At 36.0% G+C, this 16,495-nt stretch overlaps 1 protein-coding gene across 3 annotated transcripts in view; it reads left to right on the forward strand.

Annotated features, from left to right (window-relative positions):
- pparg (peroxisome proliferator-activated receptor gamma) overlaps positions 1-14,853 on the forward strand; it is a 29,668-nt gene extending 14,815 nt beyond the window's left edge. For all 3 annotated transcript variants that reach the window (XM_087801586.1, XM_087801585.1, XM_087801588.1), the window contains exons 3-9: positions 103-269; positions 2,941-3,079; positions 7,138-7,337; positions 9,496-9,613; positions 10,656-10,840; positions 10,900-11,143; positions 12,946-14,853. In XM_087801586.1, the coding sequence (XP_087657712.1) occupies positions 103-269; positions 2,941-3,079; positions 7,138-7,337; positions 9,496-9,613; positions 10,656-10,840; positions 10,900-11,143; positions 12,946-13,193 (1,301 nt within the window). In that variant the 3' untranslated portion in view covers positions 13,194-14,853. The remainder of the gene's footprint in view (positions 1-102; positions 270-2,940; positions 3,080-7,137; positions 7,338-9,495; positions 9,614-10,655; positions 10,841-10,899; positions 11,144-12,945) is intronic.
- The last annotated feature ends 1,642 nt before the right edge of the window (positions 14,854-16,495 follow it).

Here is a 16,495-nt window from a genome sequence, read left to right on the forward strand (position 1 = left end):
CTCAATCACCTAAATGATCCTAACAGAAATACTCACGCTTCAACTCTAGGTTTAATGGTGAAAATTGCTTTTTTTAAATGGTTAACTTTCGTCTGTTGTCAGATTTCATCAAACTGGAGCCGGAGTCACCTCCTCAGTTCTCCGACAGTCCTGTGAGCTCCAAGCTGCAGGATGAAGCGTCCGTGGCAGCCCTTTACATCGAGTGCAGAGTGTGCGGAGACAAAGCGTCTGGGTTTCATTACGGCGTCCACGCTTGTGAGGGTTGCAAGGTAAACACTTATTTGTTCTTTAATGTTTGGTTTGCTCAGAAAAAGGTTTAACAACCTGGACTGGGGAAGCAGATTGTCCTTTGTTTTTAATGTATCTTCATGATTAGATTGCTTTGGACATATAAAATATAATTTATAGTATTAATAGTCAAATTGTATGGATCTAAACAAGTCACAAGACGAAAACATATCTGTATCCTTTTTTTTGGTTCCCATTTTTACTTTGCAATGATTTTTAACAGTTAAAAAAAGGTCATAAACCTTATCATCTCACCCAAGAAGGTTTGTTTGCATTTATTAGCAATATACATTAATAAGCTTAGATTTGATTACAAAAATATTTTCAGGAAATGTTGATATTGGTACAAATACTTAGATAATGGTGGTACTCTGGATTACCATAAAGAACCTGTAGACCAAACCTGGGCAGGGCGGCCTATGGGCCACATGTGGCCCTTTGACTGTATTCATGAGACATATTTTTGCTTAGGAATCTTCCCAGTTAACACCTGTAGTACACTGATACAATGAGACTTTAAGGTGGCTTTAGCCAATGACTGGAGGAGGAAAATTAGATTCACTAAATCAGGGTTTTTAATTGCATTTTTGTATAGTAGTTTTCTGGAACGCCCTTGCACAACCCAGTAGAAATCCAGAATGTGCGAGAGGGCGTGTTTAAAGTAAATTACCTAAAGGTCTACGTTATATGTGTGACTGTTTTGAGGGGCCGTCAAACAAAGCCGCCAAAGGTAAAGAGGTTTAATACAATGGGAAAACAATCAAACAAAAATAGTTTAAAAAAAAGATAGTTTGTTTGTTAGTATATAAAAATTACAACAAGACATAAGCCAAAAAAGAAATGATTGAATATTTTGTAATCGTTAAAATACTTTCATATTTAATCGAAACACTCTTAGAACTTTAGACAGAAAAACAAAATTTGATATAAAGGCATTAAAAAAAAAAGTGGTGAACAAATTAACAAATTAAAAAAATTTAACGAAAAAACAAGGAAAATTAGGTAAATTAAGAAGTTGTATTTGATTTTTTACAATAAAATACATTAATAATAACAATAATTCAACAGTGACTAAAGAGAGCCGCATAAATACAGTAAAAGGGCCACATGTGGCCCATAGGCCGCCCTTGCCCAGGTCTAGTCTACAGGTTATTGATAGTAATCCAAAGTACCATCATTATCTAAGTATTTGTACCAATATCAACATTTCCTGAAAATATTATTGTAATCAAATCTAAGCTTATTAATTTATATTGCTAATAAATGCAAACAAACCTTCTTGGGTGAGATGATAAGGTTTATGACCTTTTTTTAACTGTTAAAAATCATTGCGAAGTTAAAATGGGAACCAAAAAAACAGGATACAGATATGTTTTTGTCTTGTGACTTGTTTTGTTTGTTAATCATCTACTTTATGCTTAACAATATATAAAAAGATGACAAGCCGTGAAACACCTCAGTCATCCAGTGAAGCCAAAAAGTTTGTGTGTCAGCGTGTCGGCAATCTCTTGACGTCTGTCACTTCAACCGCTTCCGACCAATTGTTTTCATTTTTAAATGTCGTCAATAAGTGTTTATGGGGGAGGTGATTATCAGTTCACTTGTGATTTATCAAGACCATGTCGAAAATACACCCGTTTGTGATCACAAAGAATCCCTGTGACAAAGCAGCTGAAAAGAAGAAGAAGCTTGTAGATGAACTGGTCTTTTGAGTCGAGAGGAGTCATTCAAGACTGATAAGTTAGGTCAGCTCGGGGCAGTGACTCACCAGTGACAGTTGAACAGTTGCACTCATAGACACTTATAGAAATAATGCATCCATTAGCTTGTTATTCCCTAAACATTTATTTAGATATTAATATTTGATCTTAATAATTTAATAATTCCAGTTTAAAAACAGCCACAACTAGTTGTTATTATGATGACTAATACTATGTTTAGTTCCGAATGTTCCGTGTGGAAAGTACATTCCTTAAAGGGGGAATCCACATTCTGCACCTCCAGAGTGTGAAGTTCGGGAGTCATTGTTCTTCCTCGTCCTCAGGGGAGACTCACTGGATGCTGAGGGCTGCCAAGCAGGCAAACACTTAATTGTTCCCAAACACAAAACATTCTTTATTGAGGTGGAGGCCTGGACCCTTAAACTTCCTCTCACTTTAAATAGCTGGATGATTGAAAAATAAATAAATAAATAAAAATGCAGCTGCAATCTTACAACACTTTGTCAAACAAGCCTCGCCCGATGATTTTTTTTACTTGACAAATATGGTGACCTTAAGAGTTGAGTTTGTAATTTATTTAGGTTGTTTCATCATCGTGTTTGCTTTTCCAGTCGGTGTAGACAAACACGGCAGCCGTCAACTAATCTGCGTGTGTGTGTGTTGGCGGTTGGAGCAGCGCTGCACAGTTATTAGCTGAGATAAGCTTCAGTCTTATTGCACCTTCAGTCCCAAGGTTGAAAACATCAAAGCACAAATCCACACTGAAGTAAATCTGCTTGCAAATGAACAGGATGATGGATTTCCTCTCAGATTAGAAAGATTCAAGCATGTAATCTGCAGAGATCCATATCTGAAAATGATTTAGCCCACATGATATGTTTAAGAACTTAATATTCAGTCAAATTAATCAACTTTTTGTTGTGTTTTCTAGGGTTTCTTCAGACGCACCATCAGGTTAAAGTTGGTCTACGATCACTGTGACCTTCACTGTCGCATCCACAAAAAGTCTCGCAACAAATGTCAATATTGTCGCTTCCAAAAGTGCCTCAACGCCGGCATGTCACACAACGGTAAGTTTATGAAATGTACTTTTGTGCAGAAGAGAATCAGCTGTTTGAGCTTGTACATGACCAAATGTGATGTAGGAATTAATCATGGGGGTTTAGATGCTTGAAGAAATAAATCAGCTATTAGAAAGATTGGGAACTGCATTGAAGGTTTACTCGAGGTCAGATAATTGAATGGATTTTGCAATTAACCTACAATTGTATACAAGTTTCCAGGATTTATTGTGATTTATGGTTGTAGAATTATGGAAAGTGTGCTGAGTATGCTTGTGTTCTTTTTTCTCACATCACAACTGACATTTTTACTCTTTTAAAAAAACAAAAACATAATATAACCGCTCTTTAAAGGGTAATTTAAGTGAAACTTCAACTCTCCTGACTCAGTCACATGTTTCAAATGTTGAATGTTTGTAAAATTCTCCCCCGTCTGAGCAGCTCAGTGTGGTTAGGGGAAACAAGATTTAATCGGCAGAAAAATGAAACGCATACAATGGGCAGGGTTTAAGCACATTTTCTAATGTAAATATTTCAATGAAAGGAGAGTTTTGTACAAACATTCACATACTGATGATAGAATAAAGGTCCAAGATCAGTTTAAGTCACACTTAAATCAACACATGGTTGCCCTATAAAGTGTCTTTGATCTCTTTGAATACTTTATTGACTCAAAGTTCAAAAAAATTACGTAGTGTCGTAACCTCTGCCGTTAACTTCCTATATTATTTACATTTGCAGTTGCTCTTTTTTTTTAAATATGAGTATGTTTTTATTTGAAATGAACAAAAAAAACTTTTATGTTGCATTTGACACAATAACCCATATGACTGTTTTCTCAGTTCGTAGAGTTCAACTTCATTTTTAATATTTGTTATTTTGCCATATTTATAGTTCAGATGTTAAAACAGGATTAAGTACTGGTAGTTACATTGATTTCCCCTTTTGCTTAATAGGAAATTGAATCACTTTTTTTTAATGAGACATATTTTTGCTTAGGAATCTTCCCAGATAACACCTGTAGTACACTGAATTTAATATAATACATACAATGAGACTTTAAGGTGGCTTTAGCCAATGACTGGAGGATGAAAATTAGATTCACTAAATCAGGATTTTTATTTGCATTTTTGTATTTCGCATGAAGCTTGTTTGTCATTACAAAGATTTAACTTCACTAACTTTTATTTAACGTTTATTGTTTGTATGCAAAATGGAGAGAAAATCAAATGAGATTAAGGGAACTTCTAGTAAAAAACTGCTGTGACTTGGCAAACAAGTCCAGTAATGGCTCCAAAAAAAAATTTCTGATTCAAGTGAAACTCAAAGTCATTATTAAGAAGTGAAGTCATCATTCCTCGCTGTTAACACTCTATTATGCACAGAGACACTCAAGTGCTTCCAAGGTTTGAGACATGCACTTTTCTACTCATACTGAACGTCTACCAATAAAATTGATCTCTGATTTGATTAACCAGTTTGTTAACGGTGCAAAGAAATTAAGCTTAAATGCCCAGAACTGCAAGTTTTTCAATCTACTGTCATCCTTGTTTATGTTTCAGTGTCATCCTAAAGTGGTGCAGACATTTTTAAATCCCCCCCTTTAAGCTATAAATGTGAATATTAGTCATTTAATTAGTTAACCAGCTTCCTTGGATCTAACAGACGATCTGATGACAGTTGTTGTAATTATTAATAACAACTCATTTTAAAGGATCATTTCTTTGTGTCAAGCTGTTCTAAAAATAACTTTTCATTTTTAACTGTAGCGGTTATTTGACTCCTCCCTTTCAGGTGATTCTCAGGCTTGACTATCAGTCAGTAAGTCTGACTCAACAACATTTTGAGAGGTTCGATGGGTTCAAGTTGAGGAGACACAACCTTCGCATGTAGGCCATAAATAACACCAGCTCGACTGATTTACTGACCTGTCATCCTGTCTCGGGAAATTACACACATGTCTTATAAGTGTCTTTAATCCCAGTTTTGTTGTGTGATTTAAAACTGGTTTTGTTAGTTATAAAGTGCATCTCAAGCAATGATAATATTGAGCAGATCAACTTTCCTGAGTCATCAACTGCCTTTAATGGATGAAGACTAACTTGTTCTCGATCTTAACTTCAACACTCGAAAGGAAGTTCATACTGCAGTAGTCTCCATGGAGAGTGATGAATTCTTCAAAATATTCCTGGATCCAGACGGTTATTCTTTGTAAATAGACTGTACCCTTTAGATTAACTCAATGAGGATGATGTGTATATTTGTTAATGACTCTTAAATTAATGTTCTGTTGAAGTGTAAACCCAAAGACAAATTGCTTCTAAGGTGTGTGGGGGCTCGGAGTGTTCCAACTTAAATACATGTCCTAAAAACAAGGACTATAGAGTGGATTTTAAACAGCAGGACGCACAAAAAACACTTCAAAATGTTCAACTTAACATCTGTATATTTGTTTACATTACTGAAATTAAAGAAAAACCTATTAAATGAGAAACCGATTATTGGCATGGGCTACAGCACCGCCTCAAGAAGCTACCTAGACTACCTTTAGGTAATCGAGTTTTGCAGGAGGTGGTTCTATACTCTCCTTTTGGAGCACTAAGTATTCAGAATTTAATATTGAACTCAAAACTGTGCCTCTTGACATGCGTCACTTTGTGTCCTGGTTGTCTTGACCTCCTGATAGGATTTTCTCCTTTAGACATCGGAGGGCTTTCTTTCTTTCATTTTTTTTCAACCAGTTCACTCTGTGCTAAAGAACCGTTTTGCAGTACAGAACGTAGTACAGTTGCCAAACAAGGTACTAATTAAGTCAGAATTGTATCTTATCTCTCCGTTTTATTAACAGGAATGATAAGCTTAATTTCTATTACCTCTTCTCATCATTTCCTGAGGTTAATTTTTTCTGGTGTGTGTTATGTGCGTATTTTGATTTGTTGTTTCATTAATAATTGACTCATCTGAGAGCTAGGGCATTGACTGATTGCTCCAAAATGCTTTGTCACTGCTGTGGGCTCTGTGCCCAGCTTGCATAAGGGCCACTCGAGTTTGCATTCGTGGGCACGAGGTGTGTACCGGGCACGTGCGATAGACACACTGCTGTTTAAATGCAACAATAATTTCCAAGAAATATTATTCCGTGTGAAAATTGTCTTAACAATGGGACTATATTTCAGGTAACTCTCGTGAACACTACAAATCAGAGTGATTATAGTAATTATTAAGGTTGGCCTACCAGTGTCATGTTCTTTGGATCTGTTGCTACATAATGATGTCGTAGCAATTTTGAATTTATTCATTTAGTTTTGATTTAAAAAGGTGACACCATGTGCTCATGTGAAAAATAAAAAAACCTGTACTGCCCACAAGTTTTTATATTGCAAAAATAAATAAATACAAACAGACAAAGCACGAGCTGAAGGTCAAACTATCAGTTTAAACTTCAACTTTAAGATGTCAAATGAATTGTAATTGCTTCATAATGCAGTTGTCAATCAAGTTTATTTACTTTATTTAAAAAAAACTCTTATTATTGGACTCTCAGGTTAATACGTGCAGTAAAGGATAATGAAACTCCTAGAATCTTCAAGCACTGCCAGAAATATGTCTGTTGTCTTTAATCCACTTTGTGATCCTTCCATTACAGGTCATTTCTCAGCAGTTGTGCTGACACTTTGATTAAGTGCAAAGAAGTTGAGTTGAATTAAAAGATTAGTTGTATGTCAAATGATGAAAGCGTTTAGGAATTTTTACAGAACTAGACACTAAGAAAACACAGGTTTTTTTACAAGTGTCGTTAAAGTTAAGCCTTGTACTACTGCCGTTAACAGTTGCATTTATTTTTCTTTAAGAATACAAAAAAAAGTTATTAAGGATCGTCTTCCTTTCATATATATATATATACACGTATTTTATTACTTTTATTACTCTTAATTTCTGCCAACTGGTGGGTCAATATCAATTTCCAACATAAAAATGACTCTAGTTTCTTCTGTTTCTTCTCTCTGCCTATTAATTCCGGCCTCATTACTTCAAGTTTTTTTTTATTTTTGTGTTTTTTCTCACAGCCATTCGTTTTGGCCGGATGCCTCAAGCAGAGAAGGAGAAACTGATGGCTGAGTTCTCCTCTGACATGGAGCACATGCACCCGGAGGCGGCGGATCTCAGAGCTCTGTCCAAACATTTGTACGAGGCCTACTTAAAGTACTTCCCCCTCACAAAGGCCAAGGCCAGGGCCATTCTGTCGGGAAAGACTGGGGACGGCACGGTAAGAACTAGTTCTTCAGTCATCTCAAGAATAATTAAACATAAAAAAAATGATTACAAATTGTAAGGTTCGGACTGAAGAATCCGAGTTTGAGATGGTTTTGGATTATTTTTCAGAATTAAATACCACAGTTAGATTCCCATTTCCCTTCTGATCAAATCCAATATTGTTGTTTTAGAAACTTGGCCGAATTCATTCCGATAGTTCACCCAAAATTCAAATGTCACTCATTTTTTCTAACCCTCATGTCAACTAACTAAACTTTTTTTAGTTATATGCCTAAATGTATGTTCATTTTAATGTAGCGATTAGTGCTCAAAATCGCTGTTCAAAAAGACACACTTATTGACGACTTGACATGAGGAATGGTTCCGGAAAAACTTAAACAAGTCTATATTTTAAGCTTGTTTGTAGCAGAAGCTAAAAGGCTAACATGCTACACTGGGTAAATATAACGAGCCCTTCCAGTCAGTTGACTTATATATGATAAATACAACAGGGTTGTCAAACTAAATCACACAAGGACCCAAATCTTCTACAACTCTTGGTCTCGGCCCCACTAATTTTGTTTTTACCAAACCGTCACTAACCAAACTCCCATCAAATTAATATTCTTCTACCTCAGTTTGACTGTATAATTGTTTAAATCCATATTAGCCTTTTCTCAGCTTATCTTAAAAAAAATGCTTGTATATAGGTCCGGAAATCCACATATAATTTTAGTTTTTTTTTTTTTACCAAACCATCCAGCGGGCTGCATAAAATCCCTTTGTGGCAAGATTTGGCCCCCGGCCCTTAAGTTTTGTACATGTGGTCAAAGACCCTGTTATTTAGAGCCTGTGTCATTTTGTTAATTATCGGTATGGCATTGAAAACCTCACTGCGCTAAATTATAACTTAAGTAATTTTTTACGTCACTGTAAATGTGTCAACTCTAAATCTACACGAACTCTAGGTAAAGCATGAAGTAGTAGAAAAGGCTGATTAATTCTCCATTTGCATGTATTGAAAATAAGAAAAGGGTTTACAATAGATCAGACATACATCAGTTTGAATGTAAATGAAAAGAGTGTGTAGGCTTTGTGGTTGGGAAACATAAATCTCATTGGAAATGTAAGGACCTGAAGATCCACACTCTTTACGACTCAATCAATCTTTGTTTTGTCTATTATGTTGACTCAGCTGTCGAGGAAACCGTCGTACAATAGATGCTTCACATATCAATTCTTCTTCCACATAAACCCAGAACTCGCCGCCACATGAATTCTGTGGCAATTGTGAAGCAAAAACAGGATTGATAAACAAGTCGGACTAGTAGAAGATTTCTCTGTAAGTCTTTGAAAAGAAAAACATGAACGACTGTTTTTATCCTGTAAGTGAAAAGTGGACTGACTAGTTTGAACACGTGAGGACAACTCTCCGGTTACAGCGATTGCATCAACCATCATTTTTTTTACAAGTACTGTTATTGGATAAAACCTACTCGATGCCCCTCTTGTCATAAAATGAATGCTTCTTAATGTTGTAGTATTGTAACTGTAACTGTAACTGTATTGTAACTCTACAAAGATGGTGTAATAATGCATAGTACCATTTGATACCAGTTTGATTCATGAAGTAGTACCGATGACGTGACGAACGCAGTATTAGTTAGTCCTGTTGGACTGAAAATTGGATTCATTTTCACACGTTTAGATGTACTTTTGTTGTTAAGTAATATGAAATAAAGTACTGTTGATGGTAGCAGTAGTTCACTCTCTTCTACTCAGCTCAAGGCTTTAAGATTTGTTTTGACTGTTCGTCTCACTGATCGCTACCAAACGTCCCTAAATCATGTGTGCGCCGGAAAACTTAGGAATTCTTATCAGCGAACTCCCAAAACAAAGCGCTTCGCTCCGAATGTTTGGACGATATTGACCTCAACCACGAGCGATTGTCATGACACAGACGGTGTCATCATCTTTCTCAGCAGCGTTTTTTAAACAGTCATGCTTTTCTCGAGTTGTTAGTGACGATTTGACAGGAAATTCTGCACGAGTTGGTAAAAAAAAACTGCTGCTTGTTTACTTCCAGATGATATTTCAATATTGAGAATATGTTGTTGTTGATTTATTTTCTTTAAAGCTAAAAATGACCGACTGTCTTTCCTCACATTCAGCCGTTTGTCATCCATGACATGAAATCTCTGATGGAAGGAGAACAGCTGATCAACTGTAAGCAGGTGCCAGCACAGGACGACCATCAACAGACAATAGCGCCATCTATGGAAAATGAAAGTGAGTGGTTCCCATCGATCCTACATCATACAACAGAAGGTGTAAGACAAAAGTCCATTATTGTATTTAAACTGTCTGAAACTAGGATAGATCTAACTATTCTGGTCCGGGGAGCGGCACAGGTCTCTGAGGCATTTGTTACCTGACCGCATCTTTTATAATGAATGTCATTTGGGTTCCATTAATAATTACTGCCTGAAATGTGTTTTATTTTGCATAAAGAACAGATTTTCCCTGAAGCAACATTAGTCTATGAAAGTTAAAAAAACAAACAATGAAAATGACTGAAACACAAACACTATATCAGACCATCTCTTAGTAGGAAAGCCAGTCTAGAGTTCTTGCTGATTCAGCGTTTTGGCGGGATGTATTTTTCATGGACTTAAAGTTCATGAACCCACCATTTTGTTTTTAAATTCAGTCCATGAATATATCGCTTACATTGGACCGTTCTGCTGTGCAAAAAAGGTTGGGAACCCCCTGTTTAGAACGCACCTGGTTAACCCTTTCAGGAAATTATCTGCGGAGATTGTTGGGGAAAAAAAACATCATATACCAGAACTATTGTAACTTTTGTTATCTATGTCTGTTTCCCAACAAGTTTTCCCATGTTGTAATGTAAAATGTTTGTTGTCCTCTGATTCAAAAAACAAACTGATGTTTTCACCTTTAAAAGGTTAACTGCTGTGTCAGTTTGTATTTCTTTTGGGATAAATTTCCTTGTGTTAAAGTATTTTTGATGGGACGATGCTACAAAGTCAAGGTTAGGCGACTGATCTTCATTTTGATATTTGTGAGTGCAGCTTTTAGTCTGGACCACATTAATCTCTTGAATGTGTCTGTTAAAATATTTATAAATGTACCAGGAAATATTATTACTGTGTATTCCTTGGATGACCTAAGATAATCTTTTTAGGTGCATTTCTTTTAGTCAAAGCTCCTTGAACAGTACACAAGTCATAGCACATTAAAGACACTTTTATTTACTTTAAACATGTTTGATTTGAGTATTTGCTTAATTTCAACAATGTCTTCCCTGCAGGCGCCTTTGCTTCTCTGCAAGGATCGGATTACAATCTTTTTGGATTCAACGAACAAGGCAGAACAAACGCTGTGGAACTGCGCTTCTTCCAGAGCTGTCAATCACGCTCGGCCGAAGCTGTACGAGAAGTGACCGAGTTTGCGAAGAGCATCCCAGGATTCATAGATCTAGACCTCAACGATCAGGTGAGAAGCGTGTTTTTGTCGTCAAATGAATCGTCTTTGATTTGACACTTTTGTTTCAGGTGACCCTGTTGAAATACGGCGTCATCGAGATCCTCATCATCATGATGGCGCCGCTGATGAACAAAGACGGGACCCTCATCTCGTACGGGCAGATCTTCATGACCAGAGAGTTCCTCAAGAGTCTCAGGAAACCCTTTTGCCAAATGATGGAACCAAAGTTCGAGTTTTCGGTCAAGTTTAACACGCTAGAGCTGGACGACAGCGACATGGCGCTGTTTCTGGCCGTCATCATCCTCAGTGGAGGTGAGTTCTCCAGCGTCCGTCTGGTCCAAGAAGAAAATTGTTCCTATGAAAGAACTAATGTCGAAGCAGTTCTGACTCAGAGAGCTACATGGTTTCTTGAATTGATTTGCTTAGGGTTTACACTATCGTAGCACAATTCTGGTAGCCATCTATAAAGTTTTTGGAAAGTTCTTGGTCTGTGAAGATGGTGTTAATGTATGGTGAAAAAATATCCTTAAAGAAAATCACAAATGGGAGCACGATGTCCAATTAAACCGACTGCTGGTCGGGGTCGATCGGGGTGAACTACTGACACTGCCAGGAACTAGAAGATGAGAAGAGACAAGAAAGGAGGGTTAAATAAAGGAAAGAGGTAGAGAGACGAGGAGAAGAACGGTACGGACCAAACTAAAATTCCAAGTTCTGGAAATAAGCATGATATAAAACATCGTCTTTGTTTTGGTAGATAAGATGTCGTAGTAAAAAGATACCGGTGAGGTCAAAGCTAGTCGTCACGCTACGTCGGTGACTTCGGACCATGAAGGCGTCGTAAAGAGTCGTAAAAGATGTCGATGCCAACGCGTTTAGATACGAAGCAGCGCCCGTTCACACGCAACCCATATCCAGCCTTGACCCATTTATCAGGTTGTTTGCACGATATCCCTGAGTCACCGCCGTAAAATCCTCTGTTTGGTCGTAAATTCAGATTTCTGCGATTGTTGTCGCTTTAATGTCGAGCACATGATGTGACTGGGTCGCAGGTGAGTCGCCGCAAAATATGGCTGATTGTTTTCAGTGAGATCATATGGAGCCCCGTACTTTCCATGGTTAAGAATTATAACAACGACATTTTTTAAATTGATCGTGTGTTCGTTTTTTAAGTGCTGCTAACTCAACATCTCAAGACATTTCTATTCAGGCTTTTCCTTGATTTTCTGAGGCTCTTGTGTTTGTCTCTGTGTTGTCTTATTATAGCGCTCTATAAATACTAATTACTTACTTTACTTAAATTCATATTATGAATGACTAAAAAGAAACTTAACCAGGCCACTTGGAGAACGTTTATAAACGATAAATACATTTATCTGAAGCATTTCACAACAAAATCAGATCAGCTACGAATTGTATTTTCCTAACAACAATATTGTTTGTAATAGCTCTATATTAATATTCCAATTTCTAACTAAATATCTTGTGTTACAAGTATTATAAATACTGAGGTAGGACATTCTTCAGAATAAACTCTCTTGAGTCAATAATGTAAGGATATAAATAATGTCTTTTTAATAATGTAGTCTTTTTTTATGTGTAGTTATTTCCAGAAATAATGTCTATTATAATGGATACTATATCAATACATCTTCATGGTAAGAAATAATGTCTGTGAGAGCAAGTCTGCTACTGCAGCCGCAACACAATAAGATCTACAATACGATAATTGGGTGTTGGGTAAGTTACTTTAAAATAGTAACTTAGTTCCATTACTGGTAACTCAGTTACTTTAAGTCACTCATTACTCTCAAAGTAACTAGTTACTAGGTAGGGATTAAGGCACATTTGTGTACAGATGATCAAACAATTCAGACAAAAGGTAAAAACAATAAATTAAATAAACAAAAACAAATAAAACTAGGGTTGCACAGAGATCCAAATTTGTGGACAATATCAGTGTTATTTTATTTATCTTAGGAACTTAAACACGTACAAAAAGTTACCTTTTTTTCTTGAACACACCATAGCAACCCATTGTTAAGTCATGTCTGCGTATCCGTCTGTTTGTTTGTTTTAAAAGGAGTTAATTTCTATCCAAATGTTTTGTCCAGACCGCCCTGGTCTCCTGAACGTGAAGCCCATCGAGCAGCTCCAGGAGACGGTCCTGCACTCGCTGGAGCTCCAGCTGAAGCTCAGCCACCCGGACTCGTTGCAGCTGTTCGCTAAGGTGCTGCAGAAGATGACGGACCTGCGACAGATCGTCACCGACCACGTTCACTTGATCCAGCTGCTGAAGAAGTCGGACATAGAGATGTGCTTGCATCCGCTGCTGCAGGAGATCATGAAGGACCTGTACTAGAACCCACCAGGACCGGACTCTTGCGGTTGTGAAATGAAGAGATGGCGGGGAAAAAAAAAGAAGGCTCCTGACAGAATTGAGAAAGAGGAAAGAAGGAATGAATCTCGTCTAGACAGCAGCATGTGACGACCACAGCGCTGCTGAGCCGGTTCATTCGAGTCACCAGCGATCTTTGAACACAACTACCGACCAGCGTGAATTCATGATTGTAACTGTGTAACTGTGAATGTTTATACCCGTGGTGTCGCGCAGCAGCCATCGCCAGCAGCTTCTGCGTTACAACATCTACGAGCGTCAACCGTGCCTCAGTACCTCGGAACCAACGCTCTCGACCGTCTTGATGAAAGCATTTACACACAACTTTTTATATCCATTCTATTTTGAAATACTTCCTAAATATATTTTTTGACTTTCAAAAGAGTATATTTGAATTATATTTTTTCACAAATGAAATAAAATGTATCTGGATGGAACGAGCATTAAACGGACTCTAGTGGTGCACTTGTGTACTGCAGTCAGAGAAAGCTACCCATTTGGTTTTTTTAGTTGTCTTACTTAAAAACATGATTTATCGAAGCACCATTTTAAAACGTAAAAAGTGGCAAATTGAAAAGCAATGTATCTTTTTTTTTTAACCCTACTTTTGTTCCCTCCATCTAGTTCTGTCGTTTTACTGCCATTTAAAAATTCCTCCATATAAAGAAAATGTGCTCATCATTTCATCATTACATTCACTTTTAGAGAATGAATTCCATCATTTTTAATTATGAAAGAGAGATAGTAAAAATAAATAAATACAATCTTATTTTTTGTAAAATAAAGATGTATTTTTTTTTAAATAATTATAGATATAGATAATTATATAATTATATATTATTAAAATGTGTAAAAGACAACTGGAAAAATAACTACATCTTCGCTCCTTTCTTAACTATATATATATATATATATATATATATATGTACAAAAATATGTATATATATATATATATATGATCAATAGCCATCAGTTGAATTAAAGAATTTTCATTCTTGTTGTTGTTGTTGCTGGTCCAACCATTGACCCTTGTGTTATCTCACCCAGAGCCCCGAAAACAAATGTGTTTGTGGTATCCCTTGTGTTGTCTCTGGGTTAAGGTGAATGACCTCCATCACTGCATATGTATTTATGGGAGCCAGGGAGGTCGTTGACCTTGACCCTTAGATAACACGGTTGAGGACATTTTTGTGTAATTCCTGTTATTATTTGTATGTGTCTGTTAAAGAACATTTTTTTTATTGTTCCTGAAAACACCTTAATCGTCTTTTATTTCGTCACTTCAGAAAGAAACTCTGGAGACCACATCGTAGTAAAATTCCTAGTCGCAGACAGATGAAGGTGCTATCTCTCCTCAGTGAAAAACCAGACCAGCAGGTTTTCCTCCCGGGTCACATGCACTCTCTTGAAAACATTATATGACCATAACATTTGTTCTTATGAACACAATCTATGTGAGGTTTAACCAAATCCATGTATTTTTGTACAAAATAACGTTTGTAATCATTGTTTTTTTAAGTGTAAATGACGAGACTGTGTCGCCCGTGACTGATTGTTGCTCTGAAGGAAGCTGGACTCACAGGATTGAAAGAAACTTGCCAATAAAGATGTTTTTCTAACTTTTCGTCGGTGAATTGATCGGTGGATTGAGTGGCGATCGCGGGGTTTTATAAGCGTTACATCAGCATGAGTTACCAAAGCAGCCGCAGTGATTGCAACACATCAACTCCAGTGACCTGCAGCTCTTGAGCAAAGTCTGGTCGACGAGCAGGTCGTGAGGTGAACGCAGTTGAAGATTATTTTCAGCTTCAGTGTCCAAGATGGATGCTTTTAGATCACATGTTCAGGAAAAACTATCTGAATGTCTTGATAGACTTGTTCCGTTAAAAGGGAGATAGTAATATACTTTAAGTTTCCTGTTTAAAAATCTCTGTATTTTTAATTATTAAAAAAATATTATTGAATTTAAATTAATTCTGTTTCTAATTCATTATTTTAATCATTTCAAGAAACATGTTTAAATATAATTAAAAAATAGTTTGTGTTTCAATGTTTTATTTAGGTTTTGATTGTTAGTGGTTTTACAGACACTGAGATGCTTTCATATATGTAGGAACATTTTTTATACATGTATTTTTCCTCCACATAAATGTATGTTTTTAAATCATTTTCAATTCATTTTTCTTTTCCGGAACAAACATAAACAATAAAAAGCCTGAAAGTAAAAAAATAATTATGAATATATGAATAACAAAAGATTGTATATATATATATATATATATATATATATATATATATATATATATATATATATATATATATAGTATTGGATAGGAAAGTGAGTTGAAAATGGTGTTTTTAAACCTTTGAAAAGTAAAAAAAAAAAAATTGAATTTGAAAATTGTTAACAATAAAAATATTTCCTTCAAATATATATGTTTAGTACTGAAAATATATATACTCAAAAACGTCATGCATGTGTGTATGTACTTAACATACAATAACATATGTAGCTATTGACTAAAAAATAAAAATAAATGTAGAATCAAAAGTGCGAAAATGTTAAAAATGAATCCAAAAACAATATTAATAATAAAAGACGACGCGTTTTTCTAACATGTATGTTTTAAAAAATATATTCCCATTGCGTTCATTTAATTTTCCTCTTCTATAGATCATTTATAAGATGGATAACAAATAAAAAACAAACGACAAAATAAACAAAAAACATTTTAACGTAAGTTAAATAAGTAATTCATGTTTTTTTCTGTGTTCAATATTACAACTTTAAACATGTATTCTTATAATGATAATGTATTATATTATAATATGTTTTTTATAACATGACTTTCAGTTGTATATCAATATACATTTTTAACCATATAGCCTCTCCAGCTATATCTCCACATGAGGTGCAACAGTAAGTTGTTCCAGCAGGTTTTGAAATACATCATTTTTTACAAATGTATCAACTGTCGGTCGGGTCACGTTCATGTAGTGGAAGAAACCTGAAAGTCATAAATCACAGTATTTCTCTCAGTGAAGATAGACATCAGTCTCGTGGCTCGGGGCCAGTGTGAAGGATCCAGGTCCCTAGTGACTCATGAGCAAGTCATCAGCTAATGGAGAGTGAATGAATGAGAATATTTAGAAATGACAGGGTGTATGATGCATGTGTCGCCCACACATGGCTCATTATTATCCAGGCTCCATGGAAGGTTGTGACGTGACGTTCAAGTTTGCTCTCGAGGGACTGTACAGATGAT

This window comes from Callionymus lyra, chromosome 10 (genome assembly GCF_982586985.1).
Source record: "Callionymus lyra chromosome 10, fCalLyr1.hap1.1, whole genome shotgun sequence".
Lineage (NCBI taxonomy): Eukaryota > Metazoa > Chordata > Actinopteri > Syngnathiformes > Callionymidae > Callionymus > Callionymus lyra.